Here is an 18632-nt window from a genome sequence, read left to right as displayed (position 1 = left end):
CACGCCCTCCTCCGTCGCATGCCCCTGCCTAATTCTGTTCAGAGATTGGTCATTCTTTCAGGCGTCGTGCAGCTACCATGGCCACGGCCAATCGGCAGCATCGTCTCGGTGGGTCAGTTAGCTTCGCCTTCGGCAGTGGAGCCGGCAGGGGTGTGCTGACCTTTGAGCATACAAAAAATGACGAGGAGAGGGAAAGGCGCAAAGATGCTGAAATTCAAGTTTTGACTACAGATAGCTCTGCTTCTATACTCCATTTCATACATAACAGGTTGTGGAGGTTGCTGAAGCAGTGTGTTCGTGAAACCATAATACTCCGCCACACAGCATTCCTTCTCGAAACTTCGGTAAAACAAAGAGCGGTATAAGATGAAGTGGTAGCTTTTAAAATCAAGTTCAAAGCTGTGAGGCACTCGGTGTTCGGGCCCTCTGGCTGAAATTTTCAGTGAGCTACTTTTTGGGCGCGGACTTAGCCTGCGCGAAGAGATGCACTATCTTTTCAGCATTGCTTGCTATGTATGAAACTGAGTAGGGGTGTGCGAATATTGAAATTTTCGAATACGAACCGAATACGAATATGAGGAAAAAATGGCTTCGAATATCGAATCGAATATCTGTTCAGTACAAAAAAAAATTTCATAAAGTGATGAGCAAGCAAACATTGTTGCCCTTATTTTTTTTCAAAATAGTGTATGGTCTTTGCAACTAAAATAAACAAAACTAGACTGCCTCAGTACCATATAAAAAAACAATGTGCACAGAAATGTATACTACTTGATTAGACTGCATAACAGTATCCAAACTATAATGATGTCATGGAAAACAATATCCCTAAAATGACAAGACTGGCAACAAAAAATAAAATGACTATTAAACCTCATTCATTCGGAGTTCAAGGGACCGGAAGAAATGCCCGGTTCATCCGAAGGCCTCTATTAATAAATTTGCCCCCCCCCCCCCCCCCTTCCGAAAAAAAAAATTGCTGCCGAAAATGCTGAAGATGTAGTAAGGCCTTATGAGGCAGCTCCATCGCGTTAACACCTGTAAGCCCGTGACGAGCCACCCGTTTTGGAGTGCTGTAAGAACAACACAAATGCAAGCGAGGCGGTTTCTAAAAAGGAAGAAGAAATAAGCCGCGTGGAGCTGGGATTGGACTATCGGCGAATGCGCGGGCCGACATTTGAAGTTGTCGCTGGGCAGCGGTGAAGCTCAGAAACCGAAACTACGCAGCCAGGCAACTTTTTTTCCCCTAGTGACAGAGGCCTTCCGATTGTTGCCACGCCTGCCGTTACGCCCGCTAAAGAGGTGTTCACGTTACAATGCACCATGGAATAGGCGAGATTTTGACAGAATCGCTTGCCCTATTGTGACTACTCGACACGCCCCTTCAGGAGGCTCCCGCGGCATTCCGCAAGTAGGCTTTTCCGCATAGTGTAGTTTACAAAACGGGATGGCGGAAGTCACGCTCGGAGATCTTTGAAGGCGACAGGACGCATTCTTCGGATGTGGGCATTAAATATGTAACGTATTACCGAAGGATTGAAAAAAAAAAAAAGCGCGATTTCGCGCTGCGATTGCTCGATGCGGGCTGTCGGCTATCTTGTTCGCAGCACGGGTGATATGTGGGAAAGCCCACTTGGGGAAATTCTCACGAGGTGAAGCCTTGCGGCGTCGGGATGCGGTCGGTCCGCGTGATAAACGGCGGAGAAGGAAGGGGATAGGACCTCTGTATTGTTTTCCTGGAATTTTTAACTCGATTATCAGCTAATTGCCCAGATATTGTGGTTTTGCCACGGTCGAATTTATGAAAGTATGCGCAGTATACGACCGCTGGCGAGTATTCGGGAATTTTCGAATATTCGGAAATTCACGAATATCTGTTTTCGAATACGAATCGAATATCAAACATATTCGATTCGTATTCGAAATTTCAAATATTCGCACACCCCTAAAACTGAGTATACAAAATGCATTAAAACTCTTGCTGGAGGATATTCATGAACCGGCAGCCTTGAGCATCCCAGGAATACTGCACCTTTCCTGAGAGCCCATTTCAGAGCCCCTTAAAGACGGAACTCATTGGATGAATAATGTGAGACCGTTTCGTTGGTTTCCCATAGGACTCTGTGTAAAAAAAAAAACACTTAAAACAAACTGTTTCGCATGCCCTTCGGTTAAGACGAACTTTCACAGGTACCGCGGTCCACGGTGACCCCGCGCAATGGTTCTTACTGGGCATCCGCGCAGCTCTCTCGCGGAAAGAAAAGTATATAAAATCCTTCTAATAAGGGAGCAAATTACTCCTTGGCATCCACCCAAGCGCATCCATACAGCTACAGAGGAAAGCTATACAGCTTCGACAGAAACTTCGTAGTTAAAGAAAAATTCGGCCTGGTCCAGGGTTTGAACCAGGGACCATCGCTTCACCAGAGCAGTTGCTCTACCAACTGAGCTAACCGGGACTTTTTTTTTTCTATATTGCCTGTTTCGACAGTTTACAATGGGTCACTATGTTTTGCACTGCACTCTCAAATATCCCTTTCCTGCAGACTTTTATTCCAGTGAGGCTTTCTTCGGCTTTGCCAAACTATGTTATTTCCACTGTCGACGCGATACAATGCAAGTCATTTTTTGAAAGAACTGATCTTTGCTTTCCGGTTTCTGAATGCTCGCTTCAGTTTGGAATGCTTTTCAAGTGCCATGCGCAAGAAATTGCTAAAAGATTTGCTTGACTGTGTCTTCCCCGAGCCATTGTATTGATCTCTGTATAGTGGAGGCCAAAGAGGAAATGTTTTAAAAAGAGTATGGAAAATGGTGGTGCCAGCAGGTGTGAAGACATTTTTCTTCAAGTTGCACTCTGGTACATTGCTGGTTAAAATATGGATGGAGGAGAAGGGATTGTTTTTACCATGGGGAGCTGACTGCTTGTATCACAAACAAGAGTTAATAGAACATGTCTTTTTTGATTGTTGGGATGTGCTGCTTTTTTGGGACGTGCTCCAGCAGACAATAAAGACTCACTATTGATGCCGTGTGGGATACAATTCCTGGACGTTGAGCCGGATCTTTATAAATGCGATGTATTCTTCCTTCTTGGCCTGCACAGTAGGTCCGTTCGTTTCGCCTGCACTTCGTGAACTGGTTCTCGCAGTGCTGCACTTCGCCATTCGTTTCAGCAGTGCAAGATGGCGCCGTCTGCACAACGCCATTCGTTTCAAAAAAGTGCAGACGTGCACGTCTAGTTCAGGAAAATGCAGGAAAACTGTGCACCTCCTCAATGGTCGGTGCCGAAATGGTGCAGCTGTAGCCGCCATGGAAGCAGACGACGGCTTTCGCGACGATGGCTTGCGCTTTGCGATAAACGGCGGACATACTCAAATTATTCCACTCGTCGATGACTACAGTGCCTCACACGGGCCCGACGACTCTCATGGAACTTGAGTGGCCACCCGAAAAGGCGACGACGGAGGTGGGGACGGCGGCCCTCGCCGGCACCTTGCATCTCTCGACCATCGTGCTCTCGACGGACCCGTAACCGGCGTCTATCGATCCGTTCTACTAGTAAAGTTATATTAGTACTCGAAGCTGGTTGTGTTAACTAAAAAGTAAACACGTGCATGCAGCGCATGATGCACGTTGTTGCAACAACTGCTTAGCATGCAAGTCGGCGCGCACGCACCTCAGTCGTGTTCAGTAAAAGAACACACGTGCGTTTCGCTTAGCTGCCGCAAGGTTGCATCGAGACTGATTCATGGCAACACTTCGTTGCGATGTGCTGTTTGAAAATTCTTCACGCGGTTCGGGATGTTGGCGGCCGTTGATTTGGGCGCCACGCTGCTGGCTTCAATTTGGTGGCGACACCAAGGCTAGCAGACGACCAGGCCTGCACACGACCATTCGTTTTGGAAGTAAGCAGCACTTGAACTGCTGGAACTGGCGCTGCACGCTCGCGGCACCGCTGCGGAACTTTACAGAACTGGTGCAGGGAGTGCAGGCGAATCGAACGGACCTAGTATTTGGCGAAGCAGGATGGCTGTATGGCACTGTGAAGAAGATGCGCGGTCTGTTCGAGGTTACTTCAAAGAAATCATATTTAAGTTGCGTGAAGTGTACAAGGAGCTATGTTTTGGAGATTAAGTTATCAGCTTCATGGGACAGGTGTGTTCCTTGAAACAGTTCTTATTTTCTCATGTGAGTGAAACGCATGTCCGCTCCTGATAATTGAGCTAACCGGGAATGCTAGCATATGGTGGGGCAAGAGCATATTGGAACAGTGTTGGTTAAATGTTTAGAGGAAACACCCAAGGGGGTTTCCCCGAAACATTTGGCCACCGCACCCACCACAATATGTCTTCTGCGCACCTTTGCGCAAAACTGTGGGGAAGCAGTCTTGCGGGAGCGTGCTTTCTTCTTGGGGGTGCGGGAAAGGTAAGGCAACAGGGCACCACCACACCTGCGCTGGGGCTGAGATCCGACATGGTCAGATCTCGGCATCGCGTGCGTCACACGCTGCGTGTTTCCTCCGCCAGACTAAAAGGTGCATATGCGCAAAGTCATTAACTCGTTGACTTCGGGCCTAAAAACTCTGCACTGGGTTTATGCAGTTTTACAACTAGGCATAACCCTATAATGACCAAATTATGAGAGTAAAAACATAACTACCACATTATATAAGCTAATGCAACCAAACCATACTGAAAATCTGAACTCAAATTTTTTGGTGCCATTTTATTTTGGAAATCGATGTGTAGTGAACTCGCGACACTGGGCATGAAGTCAATTTCTTACAACTAGCACCGGTTATGAAGAGGACCAACATGTAGGAAGGAAAACGTTTATTGAGCTCTAGAGAGTAGGTGAGCAATTTGGCGGAGTCAGGTGTGTCGTCAGTCTTCTTAGCAATGGTCGTCTGCCCCTAGTCCAAGGCTCCGCTGGATGCCGCTGCCAGCTGTGCTCGCCGGATCAGCCTTAGTTGGACATCCTGACGGTCGCTGGAGAGCATTCCTTCCCATTGCTCTGCACTCGGGTTTGGTATTTTTGGTGCCACCTCTATTTTCTGGCAGGCCCACGTTATGTGATCGAGCGTGGGTGTTTCATGGCACCATGGGCATTTGTCTGTGTATTGTGTGGGTTGTATTTTGTTGAGTGTATTTAGATTCGGGTATGAGCCCGTCTGTAGCAGCCTCCAGGCGACGGAGTCTTCCCTGGAGAGAGATTTATGTGGTGGGGGGTACCGTTTCCTGCAGCCCTTGTAGTGGTTTAAGATTGCCGAGTAATCTCTAGGGACAGGTTCGGCTTCCTTGAGGTCGCTTGTGGGGGGAGCTCGGTAAAAAGTGTACCCTCGAGCTACCCTGTCGACCGCTTGGTTGCCTTCCACTCCCGCCTGTCCCGGCGTCCATACTATCGTATGCTTTATTGGTTCTTCTTCTGTTCCATTTTTAATGAAAATCTCGCAGATGGGTGTGGTGTACTTGCTTAGAGGTGCACATTGCATTAGCAGTTTAGAGGTGCACATTGAATTAGCAACGGAAATCTATTTGGCCACTGCAAAGCAATCACTTGCAACTTGTTACAGTGGCACTGTGGTGGTCTTGCAGCAATCTGCTCTAGCCAATGCGTTCTTTTCCAGATAATGCAAAAACCAAACTGTGACACGTTGGCTCTTATCGTGATAGCGTTAGGGTTCCCATTGTGCAGAAAATCCGACACCGTCGGCGTTGTGAGCGATAAATGGGGCGGCGTAGGGTGGCCCAAACGGCCACCCCTCGCAGAAGCAACCAAGGTAGGCTACCTTAGTCACGTGACCTTGAGCCGTCATCACAACCTGCCCACTGGATTGTGAGCAAACTAGCCACCCTGGCAGGTGGCGGCTAAATTAATGGTTGATTGCACGAGGTTGCTTGGGAAGAGCAACCTGGGTCGCACAAGGCCCACCGCTGGGAGCACCTGCCATCGCAGGGCAGTGGCGCATCCCTTAACCGCTGCACCATCATGGAAGGAGTGGTACGAGGACTCCCAGGGGCCTATGAATGTAAAGTAAAGAATGACAAATTCTGCATATATGGGCATTAGCTCATTAACGCTATCATGTCATATCCTTCAGGCAGAGCTTAAGTGTCCCCTCCAATTTTTTCACAGCCCTCCGATGTGCTACAACTGCCTCATTCAATGAATCATCCCTTTGTAAAGTGCATATGCAGCCAAGGTTCTTACTTAGGCTAGTTGGTTATATTTAAGGCATTTTGACGCACAAAATAGAGAAGGGCGGTACGCACACTAGACTTGCAACTGATGTTTTACAACAGAAGTATTTTTTGCATGGACTATCTTGCGCTGCTGGTGCCACCTCTCAGCTACAGTCACATCTCACGATAATAATGGAAGACAAGATGAAAAATGACAGGTCATCTAGAAGAAACATTTTGCGATATTGCTTTATTTCCATTGTTGCCTTTTTATCCACTTTACTCATGTTTGCAAGCAATGTCATGTTTCTTGTTGATGAACTGTCATTTGTAATTTTATTGTCCACCATTAATGTAGAAATCTCGATGTTACGAATCTCAAGTTGTCTCAAAAATATTCCTATAATCCAAAACAAGCAAAATCCATATGCAGAAGCATGGGAAATGCATTCACGCAGATCTGTTTACGGCAGAGATTTATTTATTTATGGTGCCGTGCCACCGCTCATTGTGCGAGGTACCACGTGACTGGCGATCACAACGTCGATGATGTAGGGGTCGTGCACCGCACTCGCTACTTGCGGTGCGTACCACGTGACTGGCCATCGCGCATCGCCGATGTGACAACAGCACTTAGTACTCAAGGGTGCAGTCACAGCTCGCGCGTTCGCATCATCCAAAGTGCCACAGGAGATTGCTCGGAACACCCAATATTCTGTACATTCCACACAGTGCACTCCTGCCACAAACAATTTTAGGAATTCATATCAACAAGATTCTACACTATTATCACGTGACATGACTGCAGCAGGTAGGTGGCACCAAGCGCTGCAAGAGTGTGTGCGTAAATACTTCTGTACTATAGCAAAATATCAGTTGCAAGTTTAGCATGTGTCCTTCCTTCTCTGTGTGCCCGTCTGCTTTGCACTGGTCAAGGTGCTTCAAATGCACATCCAGGCTGGACCATCATTGTTGCTTTCACTCGGACAGCAGTTGTCACCCCGTTTTCTGGCAAAACTCTCATATGCAGCCATTTGGATTCGTTGTGGCCATTATTATTTCATTGGGAGAAATGCAAATATTCTTTAGCATGGCGAGCTTCAGTATGCTTTCTCAATCGGAGAACAAGTGGCAGAAATACCCACTGTCATGGTTTTACTACTGACCAGAAATCGGTAAGCTATTCAAAACACATCCTTCAGGACTTCAGGAGCACAAGTAATTTTTCACGCCACAAATCTTGCCTTATTCTTAAGCAATGATTTCCACTGGATGTGAAACGAATCGTTGAATGCTGGCTGGCACTTGGATATGCATGCCCCCTCTTGCGCCACACAGCATCTTTAAAATGGTGCCATGCATACCCATTTATTGAAAAACTCTCCTGCTCCTTACAAGAACATATTGACACGGAAATCTGTCCCCAAACTCTGTTTATAAATGAGAATTCGGCGTACATTTGCAACACTGGGCACACACTTTTTCCTTGCTCCAGGAAAAAAGTCAGTTTTGTGGCAGTGTGTTTAATACTTACTGAGCTATCAAACTAAAATATTTTGGCTTATCATAGGATAAACATATCATTGGCAGTGTGCAGAGGACTGAAAGAGAAAAAAAACAGGACAATCATAGCGTACCATATTTACTCCTGCAATGAACGTGCTTGTATAATGAATGAACTCCCATTCTATATGAGTGAACTAAGGCTGATAGTCTTGGACATCGATTCTGTGCTATCACTTCCATCAAATAAGTTTGTGAACGATACACTGCAGTCACATGATGAGCACCATTTTTGAGTGCGACCACTGCAGAAGGAGAAGACTTGCTCGATAGTCTCGGTGAGCTGGGAGCTGCTTAATGCTGCCCACCCAACTAATGATTTGAATGGCCATGGTAAATGAGTTGAGATGGGTTAACCCAGGCATTAAAGCTGATGTTACGTGCAAATGGACAATATGGGTACAACATGCCTTGATTAGTACTGCAAATATGTGGTTCACAATGAGTCCTCTCAAATAAGGCTTACAGAGGACAGCCACGAGTATTGCACGATGCTAAAACATACACCTTGCTGGCAGCAGCGCTACAACACACATTTTAATTTACAATGCAATCAGCGAGTACAGCTTCAGCACAAAGGTTATCCCAGTTGTCATGCACCGATTGAATTTAAGCCTGCATCACTTCTGTTTAAAGTCAGTAGAGTAGAAGGCAAGCTCGGTGACGTAGCAACAATGCCAGGCATAAAAGTGGCCATGGGTAATGCAAATTGCAAATGTTTTTGTGCAGTTTCAATGAGTCGAGTATATCTATCCACAGTTCTGCTTCAGATGTTTTCCTTTACAAATGCAAAATTGCATACCTCAAAGCATGCAAGCACAGCAAAGCCAGCAGCTATGTTGGCTATTTTCCGAGTAAATCATGGCAGAGCACGTTGCACTGCAACATAAATTGCACTGGTGCAATGAACAGCTGCAGCACAATATATGTACGCACCACAGCTGCACAGAAGTGACAAAAATGTTAAACAATTTATGTCAACTTGGGACATTAAAAATTCCCATTAACAAAACTGGACACACAAGAAATATGAACAGCGACAGGGTAACCATGCGAGCTAGTTGGTGTGAATCAAACATAATGAAACCAGCAACAAAAACGGCAACACAAGGAGAGGAAGTACACCAGACAGTGCTGTCTTGTGTACTTCCTCGTGTTCTCATTTCTTTCACTGGTTTCATTGTTTGAGAAATATGAATGTGAGAAAGATGGGTACAGCAAGCCCCTCAAATACAATGAAACAGTTAGTATGGTAGGTTTGTGCTTTTTTTTTTTACCCCAGTGATGACAGCAAATGACAATGAGGCATGGTTTTGCAGAATGTCGTAGACAATAGGTGCTGCAATTTGTGCCTTAGCATACACCGATTGTAGCAGAAGAAATTAGAATCGTTCAGCTACTTGAGGTATGGCCGTGCTTTGTGCATCCTGGATCATTCCTGCAGCAGAATACAAATCTTTTCTGTATGTAACCTTAAACAGCTCATCAGTCCCTGGTACTAACTTGGGTGCTACCCCGCAGTGCCTGTGCAAAAGCGCAAGGCATTCTGTACCATTGGTGTAATCTTCTTCTGTAGACCTCTGATATGCTTTCATCAATAATGGGTACTGAAATGCTTGCGGCGTCTCGCTCGCAACATATCTGGACCGATCTAGTGACTCTTCGAGAAATCCTTTGTCGTCAATCTTCAGTACTGTCGACACAAGAGGTACTACCGGGCCTGCTCCACCGTGCAGCTTCGCTTCCTGCACAACTTCTTCCAAGACCTGCAAAAAAAAAAAAGCCACAAACTTATGTTTCATTCATTCTAATGCGGAACCACTCATCAGTTACTGAGCCTCAGCAAGCGTCAACACACTTACGTGTTTTGGTACGATGGGTCGCACGGCGTCGTGAATGATCACGATGTCCGGAGGATCCTGCTCAAGATGCTTCATGCCGTTCATTATGGATCTGTGCCTAGTCCCACCACCAGGCACGAGCGTAACTTTTTCCAGCAAATCGGCCGTATTCAAAGTACTAACTACTAGGGAATACTTATCTGGAGGATACACTACAACTATTTCCGATATCCAACTGTATTGCAGAAACGCACCAATCGTGTGACAGATTACTGGTTTTCCTTGCACCTCACAGAACTGCTTGGGCATTTTTATCTTCATCCTTTCGCCAGTTCCTGCTGCTGGTAAAATGACGCTCACTATGCTGTCCATCATAAACGGCTTTTCTGATCGGTCCATAGTACCCTGACTGCTGCATCCACTGAAATTGTATGTATTCGCTCATAAATTAGCGCCAACCAGACGAAAGAAACTGTGTGCATACACGCGAGCCCGGTACTCTTCGAAATAGCCCCTCGTTCACTCGTCGCTTCTGCCCTTGGTTGGTCGAAATAGCGCTGCATGCTATCTTTTTTTTTTTTTTTTGCCAGTAGGTGGTTTCGTGCAAAATTTTGGAATCGATATGATTGCAAGAGCACGCAGTGTATATTTAAAAAGCAGCTGAATATTCTAAAACTTTGTCCCGTAAATTTTTGGCCACTTGCATGCCGCAGCAGCGCCACTAGCGAGGAACGTAAGCGGCACCATAATAGCGCGGGAATTTAAAATGAACGTACTGCATTTCATGAACTCCATGCAGTTAGCCCCAAGAATAGTGAGCCCTTGAAGGCAGCTATTGTTATTCAGGTATGCTTATTATTTAGGACCTTACTGGCGGCATGAATTTTGCTACAGCCACGTCGGTTGCGCAATACAAAATTCACCTTCTTTATTGGCAGCCACGGAGCGATGTCAGACGCTGCTGCTGCTGGCGCGCGCGAGGAAAGCAGAGACGAAGCATGAGGCTTGGAGTCTCGGTGCTAACTAGTTTTATTCTTTTGTATGCCGGCCCCTTGTCAGGTGACCGGTTGACTACGTTCACGTGCTGTCAGCGCCATGGCTTAGCCGCGGCATGTCTTGTGCCGCAGTCTGCCGTGGTGGAATCCGCTGCCGTGGAACGAGGCCAACGAGGCGCTTGTGTATGGGTACCAGGCGACGGGGTGGAGGTGGGCGTCGTGTTCTGCGTTTCCATGTACGTAGGTTTCACCCTGTCCAACGAGACAACCTCCCGCCGTCCCCGCATTTCGATAGTGAACGTCTTCCGCCCACGACGGAGAACCTTGAATGGCCCATCATGCGGTGCTTGCAGTGGTCGTCGTACTGCATTCTTCCGCAGAAATACGTGACTGCATGACTAAAGTTCGTTGCTCATGTGCGTCCTCCTATCGATGGGCTGTCGCAGAGGTGTAGCTCGGAGCTTGTTCATAATGTCACGTAGGCGAGATGCGTAGTTCGCGGCGGAAATGCGGGCTTACTGTTGGCCAGACTCAAAGAACTCGCCGGTCAGACGTAGCGTCGTACCGCAGACAAGCTCCGCAGCGCTGCATCCGATGTCTGCCTTGAACGCCGTGCGTATGCCCAAGAGCACGAAGAGCAATGCTGCCACCCAAGTGTACTGCTCACTTGCCATGCGTGCTGTTTTCAGCTGCCTGTGAAATCTCTCAACCATTTCATTGCTCATCGGGTGGTAGGCCGTAGTCCTGATGTGCGAGGTGCCGATGAGTTTTGTCATACTGGCGAACAACGCAGACTCAAATTGGCTTCCTCTGTCTGTTGCAATGGAGGAAAGCACACCAAAACGACATAGCATCTGGCCGACGAAAGCGCGAGCAACAGTTTCGGCTGTAATGTCTGAAATCGGAATATATTCCGCCCAACGCGTGAAACGGTCGACACAATTCGGCAAGCACGTTTGGCCCTGGCAAGGTGTCAACGGTCCGACAAAAGTCGACATGAATGTGATCGAATCGAGCATCTGGTACTGGGAACATCGCGAACGGTGTCACAGTGTGACGCTGAACCTCGAGACGTTGACACGCAAGACACTCGCGAGTCCACTGTCGGGAATCGCAGTTGATGCCGGGCCGTACGAAACGTGCCGCGAGAAGCTTTTGTGTTACCCGCATTCCTGGGCGTGAAAGCTCGTGCAGCGAGGCGTATACTTTACGATGGCGAGGCACAAATGCTCGAAGGTTACATGTAGACGTGTCGCAGCAAATATCTCCTGCTCCGGGCAAAGGGAACCACTGCATGATGAGTGACGTCTCAGCTGACCGGTTGGCTACGGTCGACTGCGTTCACGCGCTGGCAGCGCCACGGCTCAGCTGCGGCATATTTTGTATTAATCACACTCTAAGCAGAGTTTTAATCCCGCTAATTGTGAAACTCCTAGCCAGAATCAAAGCGTGACCTCCGGTCAGCTTCTGGCCTAGCACTAATATATACTGACTCGAGAATGAAAGCGGCGAAGGTAGCTTTAGGGGGAGCAGAGGAGGCGCTGTTGAACATATCTCCATTCATATCTCCGACCATAAATGCCGCCTTCATGGCAGTGAAAGACTGGGAGAGAAAGGTTACTTTAAGAGTGTCCGTGGAAAATAAAGAGGGCTTTGTAACCACACATACATACACGAATCTCTCAAATTCTTTGCTTCAGTATATCGCAAAATCAAAACACCTGCAGCTGCGCTGCGCTCAAATTTCGCATTAGAGAGTTAAAGATCCCCAGGTGGTCGAAATTATTCCGGAGGCCTCCACTAGGGCACCTCTTTCTTCTTTCACTCCCTCCTTTATCCCTTCCCTTAGGGCGCGGTTCAGGTGTCCAACGATATATGACAGATACTGCGCCATTTCCTTTCCCCAAAAGCCAATTATTATTATTATTATTATTATTATTATTATTATTATTATTATTATTATTATTATTATTATTATTATTATTATTATTATTATTATTATTATCGTAATCGTCCTTAAGATTTTTTTAGATCGCGTTCGACTTGTAGCCGCCGTGGTGGCTGAGTGGTTATGGCGCGGGTTCGATCCCGGCCGCGGCGGTCGAATAACGATGGAGGCGAAATTCTAGAGGCCCGTGTGCTGTGCGATGTCAGTGCACGTAAAAGAACCCCAGGTGGTCGAAATTTCCGGAGCCCTTCACTACGGCGTCCCTCATAGCCTGAGTCGCTTTGGGACGTTAAATCCCCCATAAACCATAAACCAAACCGTTCGACTTGTCGACATAGCGTGTGTGTGTGTGTGTGTGTGTGTGTGTGTGTGTGTGTGTGTGTGTGTGTGTGTGTGTGTGTGTGTGTGTGTGTGTGTGTGTGTGTGTGTGTGTGTGTGTGTGTGTGTGTGTGTGTGTGTGTGTGTGTGTGTGTGTGTGTGTGTGTGTGTGTGTGTGTGTGTGTGTGTGTGTGTGCGTGCGTGCGTGCGTGCGTGCGTGCGTGCGTGCGTGCGTGCGTGCGTGCGTGCGTCGACGGGCAAGGCGTGCTTGTTGGGTGAGTTCTGAGAACGTGTATGCCCAGTCCCTCGAGAAATCTCGTCTGGGGTCGCCATTTGCCCGGCAAATATAAGTCATCGGGCTAAATTATCGGGGACCTCATTTCCGGGATTGCCATAGTACGCGAGCCGGCACCCACACGAGCTCAATACGCCTATTGGAATTTAGGGTGCACATTCTCAATATTCGCCACGCGGGGGGGGGGGGGGGGGGGGGGGGGTGAACGCGTCCGCGGGCAAAATTAAGAATGGCTGTTTTGGAGTCGCTAACCTTGTAAGATACATTGGTTTGATCGATTGATAAGGCTACAGCAGCTTTCTCTGCTTCTTCCGGTGTACAGGGGTACTCACCGCATAGGGTGTTCGTGAATCGTGAGCAAGCCCAGCCCACATGTTCTCGGGTCTGTGCTGTCGCACCTCACCAAACTCTCGTACACGGCTGTAGTTCGTGCGAAAATTCCCCGCCCCAACACCTGAGTCGATCGCTGTTGGCGAGGCGCTGTTTTAGACAAGGACCTCCTTGGTTTTAGTGTGGCTGCTGCGACTGACGATATATTCCCATCTGTCGTACCTCCTTATTTCACTCACCGAATACCTCCTTAGATAAATCACCCCTTGGAACGCTCTTGATTTGTCTTGAAAAAAATTATTCACTTGATAGTCGGCGCTGGGCTGCCTTTCCTTTTCTTTGTCCATCGTCTTTTGCGTGGCTCCATCCCCACTTACCTCCCCACTCCACCCCCAATAAAGAGGCTTGCGAGACCTTCCTCCTCGAGTGCTCGAGTGCGTCGGCACAAGCTGCCCTCGCACATGCTGAGCTCGCGAGGCGGCGGGATCCTGCGGCATCCCGGACTATAGGGACGCGGGCCAAGATGATGTCGGCATTCGCCACCTGCGCCGGATCATCCTCTCCCCTCTCTGTCTCCTTAGAAGTATAATATATGACGCTGTCGCGCAATTCGAAAAAGTTGGCCCAAACGCTCTGACGTCGAAGGGTTCCGCTTCAGAGCTGTCAGGACTTTGCAGAGCAACAGCGGTACGGCAGCACATGGAGGCTGTTCTTGACTGTGCACAATGCAGTGCAAAACCTCACTTAGCTGAGCAAAGCAGTGTGTGGGTCAGATTGCGGGAGTTGCATGCGTCACGATGGGTTGAGCGAATATTTTAACAATGTCAAAAAGGTAGCAGGCCTTCGCTTCAGAGAAGGCTACTCACGCAGACGTAGAGTGTGGGGACATTTTGCGTGAGATTGTTCGGAGTGTTGCGACACGGTGAGCTTCGCACGCGATTTTGCACTCCTTTGACTCACTGCGCCTAACGCCTTGAGGCATTATGCACTGTTTTACATGCTAAAGACGACGTTTTCGGCTGACTCAGCCAACGGAGCATAAGCTGAAAACTCCAGTGAAGAGTCATCGGGTTGGTTGCAGTTTGTTTATTCGTGTATTTGCGTTTACACTTTCTCCACTCCTTTTCATTCCAATTCAACCTGCATCTTGCAAAGCAAAGGCATATATGGTAAGTGAAGTATGAAACGTACACCACCAGTTTAGTCGCGACGAAGACGCAAACTATATATATATATATATATATATATATATATATATATATATATATATATATATATATATATATATATATATATATATATATATATATATATATATATATATATATATATATATATAGTGAAAGGTCACAACTGGTTTATTTACCAACGGTTTCAGACGGTGGACCATCCTTCATCAGGGTTTTAAGTTGACTGAATACAGAGATGTGCGTATTTACGGGCTTAAATGCAGAGGGAGAGGAGGAACTCTCTCTCTCTCTTTTTCGTTTCTTTGAGAAAAACATACACACACATCACGGAGAAGACAAAGGTCCGTTCGATTCACCTGCACTCCCTGCACCAGTTCTGTAAAGTTCTGCAGCGGTGCCGTGGCGGTGCCGCGAGCGTGCAGCGCCAGTTCCAGCAGTTCAAGTGCTGCCTACTTCCAAAACGAATGGTCGAGTGCAGGCCTGGTCGTCTGCTAGCCAGCAGCGTGGCGCCCAAATCAACGGCCGCCAACATCCCGAACCGCGTGAAGAATTTTCAAACAGCACATCGCAACGAAGTGTTGCCATGAATCAGTCTCGATGCAACCTTGCGGCAGCTAAGCGAAACGCACGTGTGTTCTTTTACTGAACACGACTGAGGTGCGTGCGCGCCGACTTGCATGCTAAGCGGTTGTTGCAACAACGTGCATCATGCGCTGCATGCACGTGTTTACTTTTTAGTTAACACAACCAGCTTCGAGTACTAATATAACTTTACTAGTAGAAAGGATCGATAGACGCCGGTTACGGGTCCGTCGAGAGCACGATGGTCGAGAGATGCAAGGTGCCGGCGAGGGCCGCCGTCCCCACCTCCGTCGTCGCCTTCTCGGGTGGCCACTCACGTTCCATGAGAGTCGGCGGGCCCGTGTGGGGCACTGTTGTCATCGACGAGTGGAATAATTTGAGTATGTCCGCCGTTTATCGCAAAGCGCAAGCCATCGTCGCGAAAGCCGTCGTCTGCTTCCATGGCGGCTACAGCTGCACCATTTCGGCACCGACCATTGAGGAGGTGCACAGTTTTCCTGCACTTTCCTGAAATAGACCTGCCCAACGTCTGCACTTTTTTGAAACGAATGGCGTCGTGCAGACAGCGCCATCTTGCACCGCTGAAACGCATGGCGAAGTGCAGCACCGCGAGAACCAGTTCACAAAGTGCAGGCGAATCGAACGGACCTCAAGAGTGTCAGTGTTCACTAATGGTGTCTTCGAAAGGTCGCTTTAGATCGCTCTAGAGCGCTCTGAGAGGCGACCGCACATTCGTCCGGTCGAAACCGGCCGCTCTGACTACACTCGGCTGGTTCTTTCTGAGCGCTCGCCTCCAGTTCGGAGCGCTCTGACGCGCTCCGAGAAAAAAGTTGGAGCGGCTCCGAGATGAGTCCACGTGGCAGAGCCACTTCCGCCATTTCGCGAAAGCGGTGTGAGACCTCGGCGTCCCCTGCGCGTAGGCAGAAGCAAGTGTAGGCTTTTGACGCAGTGGTAGAGTCCTTGCTGTGTTGTGTTTTGCGGGTGCCGCGCTGTGTGAGGCAAAATGTCCAAGAAACGCCGGATAACTACGCTAGGAACGCAGTCTGTGTTGCTGCCGCATGACAACAGCGATTCCAGCAGCAGCTCAGACGAGGACCGACAGTGCTATCCACAAGGCGATGTTCGAAACATGAGCGTCGCGTGGGACGGAAAGCCGGGGTAGCGATCGACACAGGCTAAGCGGCGACCGCGATGCAAACTGTGTGCGGCCACGTGCGGCTAAAGGTAATCAAGGGACCTTACGTGCGGCTACTGTTTACATCAGCAGCAGCAGTGCCGCGTAGTGGTTCCGGAAGTTACGTCCCCCTTCTGCCTCCTGCGCTTCCGCTCTAAAAACTCGCTGACCATTCGGCTTGACTAGTCTCGCTATGCGCTCAGAGCGAGAGCGGCTCCCACTCTGCCAGATCCTAACCGGATCGAGGGAGCGACCAGCCGAAGACACCATAACGGGAAAGGAGCAGGGTTTCAAACAAGTTAAAATACAGAGATGACAGACATGTAGCAGAGGCGGAGAGGGTTGGATTTTCGCCGAGAAGACTTAAGCAAGAAAGGTTTCCTTCTGCGGAAGCGAGAAGTTCGAGCACAAGGGGAAAAAAATAACGAAAACACGGAAAAACAAGAAAAGAACAAAAACGATTCAACAACCACAAGGCCCACATTCACACACTGCCAAACCTACCCTTTTCTATGCACATATGTCTGCCACAACATACATTCGAAAGCATCCGGGTCATCCTCCTACAGTCGGGTTTTCAAACAGGCCGCCAAAGAGAACAAAGGGAATCGTATTTCATACACAAATTTCGGACATTAACCCACGGCATCAACTGAGAAAGCAGCTCCCGTTTGTTATTTTCCATTTGTTTTCCTTTTATCCTGCTCCTGCCCACCAGATTAATCTAAGTATTATTATCCCACTGATAAGGACGACACATTAATAAAAAAAATTAACATTCCCCTATGCACCTTGGTTTCGGTGACTGTTGGCTCCCTTAATAAGTTCGTCAAACGGGCCCCTCATTTCATTTAACTTATCTGCTAATAGCTTAACGAGGGTCTCGGTTCTGACAGTCTTGATGCCATAGGTAGCTTAAGAGGGCTCTCGCACAGTTTCCGCCCTCGCCGTTAGATGACGTTCCACGTCACACTCGCGGTGTTACAGGACGTGCTACGTCCGCCGCTATGGTGGAGGGTGGTGCTGGTGAACACTCTCAAGGTTCGCTTACATCCAATGAACATAAATACTCACGAGAGCAGCAGATTGGACAGCCGTTGCCGTAGCTCAGTTGATAAGAGCACCACCGGACGCGATATTCGGAGGTCGTGGGTTCAGATCCCACCGCCGGCATGGTTGTTTTTTGTGCTGCTTTGTAAGTAATTTTCTTTAAGCGATTGATTAATCTAAGTACTATAATATCCCACTGATAAGCGCAACACATAAAAAAAACATTCCCCTATGCACCTTGGTTTCGGTGGCTGTTAGCTCCCTCCATATATATATATATATATATATATATATATATATATATATATATATATATATATATATATATATATATATATATATATATATATATATATATATATATATATATATATATATATATATATATATATATATATATATATATATATATGCCCCCGTTTTTTCGTCCCTGGGTGACTGCAAAACATCTCCTGTTGTGGCTTGCTTTGCTGCACGAGGTCGTCGTTTTCGATGAGCTTCACGGCGCTTTCTCGTGGCCAGAAATTCTGGACCAGCGCAACGGGAAAATGGCTCATGAACGCCATATGGTACGATTTCACTTTAACAATCAATATATCCCCAGATCTCCCCTCGGCAGGCTTGTATTTTTTATTATTAACGTTTTTGCTACCGTCAAAAACGTTCCCCATTGGTTTCCTATGACTATCTTAACTACTCGATGCGAGCGATGGGCAAACTTAAAAAAAAGATTTTGCTATGCGTCCGAAGAAGGGACCATTACCTTCAATATTTCCATAACAGTAGTTTACAGTATTGCATTATTTAAAATTTTTATCTAAGAATCCAGGACCTGGTCCGTTGCCGATAAATCTGAACACCTAGCGGAAGCATCTTCGTCCAGTTCACAAGTGGATTCCATAGTAAAGTGCGATGTTATGCCGTATAGCCATGTTTATAGTGAACTATAAATACATTCTAGTTCACTTAGCGCTCTAGTTCTCTGTACTTTAGCCATGTGATACAGTGCGGGAGCGACACGGACGAGCGATAACGTTCAACTGAGCATTTCCTAGAATGAGGAGCAGAAACGGGGAGGGCGACAAAGGACATGAGTCCACAAGCGTGAGAGCGCATTGTACAAGAACGAAAAAAAACAAAAAAACAACAACAACAACAACAACA

General features: G+C 47.6%; 1 protein-coding gene across 2 annotated transcripts; it reads right to left on the bottom strand.

Moving 5' to 3' along the window:
* Positions 1-4848: 4848 nt before the first annotated feature.
* On the bottom strand, positions 4849-10155 carry LOC144113082 (D-ribitol-5-phosphate cytidylyltransferase-like). Of its 2 annotated transcripts, none has more exons than XM_077645995.1 (3): positions 9608-10155; positions 9298-9511; positions 4849-6020 (listed from the first exon to the last, which is right to left on the bottom strand). In XM_077645995.1, exons 1-3 carry the CDS (start codon positions 9983-9985, stop codon positions 5845-5847), a joined length of 768 nt encoding a protein of 255 aa, XP_077502121.1. In that variant the 5' UTR covers positions 9986-10155; the 3' UTR covers positions 4849-5844. The 2 variants fall into 2 exon arrangements, with proteins under 2 accessions (XP_077502121.1, XP_077502122.1); XM_077645996.1 differs by lacking the exon at positions 4849-6020 and adding an exon at positions 7470-7783 and having other exon boundaries at positions 9608-10154.
* Between the last annotated feature and the right edge of the window lie 8477 nt (positions 10156-18632).

Source organism: Amblyomma americanum, chromosome 1 (assembly GCF_052857255.1).
Source record: "Amblyomma americanum isolate KBUSLIRL-KWMA chromosome 1, ASM5285725v1, whole genome shotgun sequence".
Classification (NCBI taxonomy): Eukaryota; Metazoa; Arthropoda; class Arachnida; order Ixodida; family Ixodidae; genus Amblyomma; species Amblyomma americanum.
This window is presented reverse-complemented; position numbering and strand designations above follow the sequence as displayed.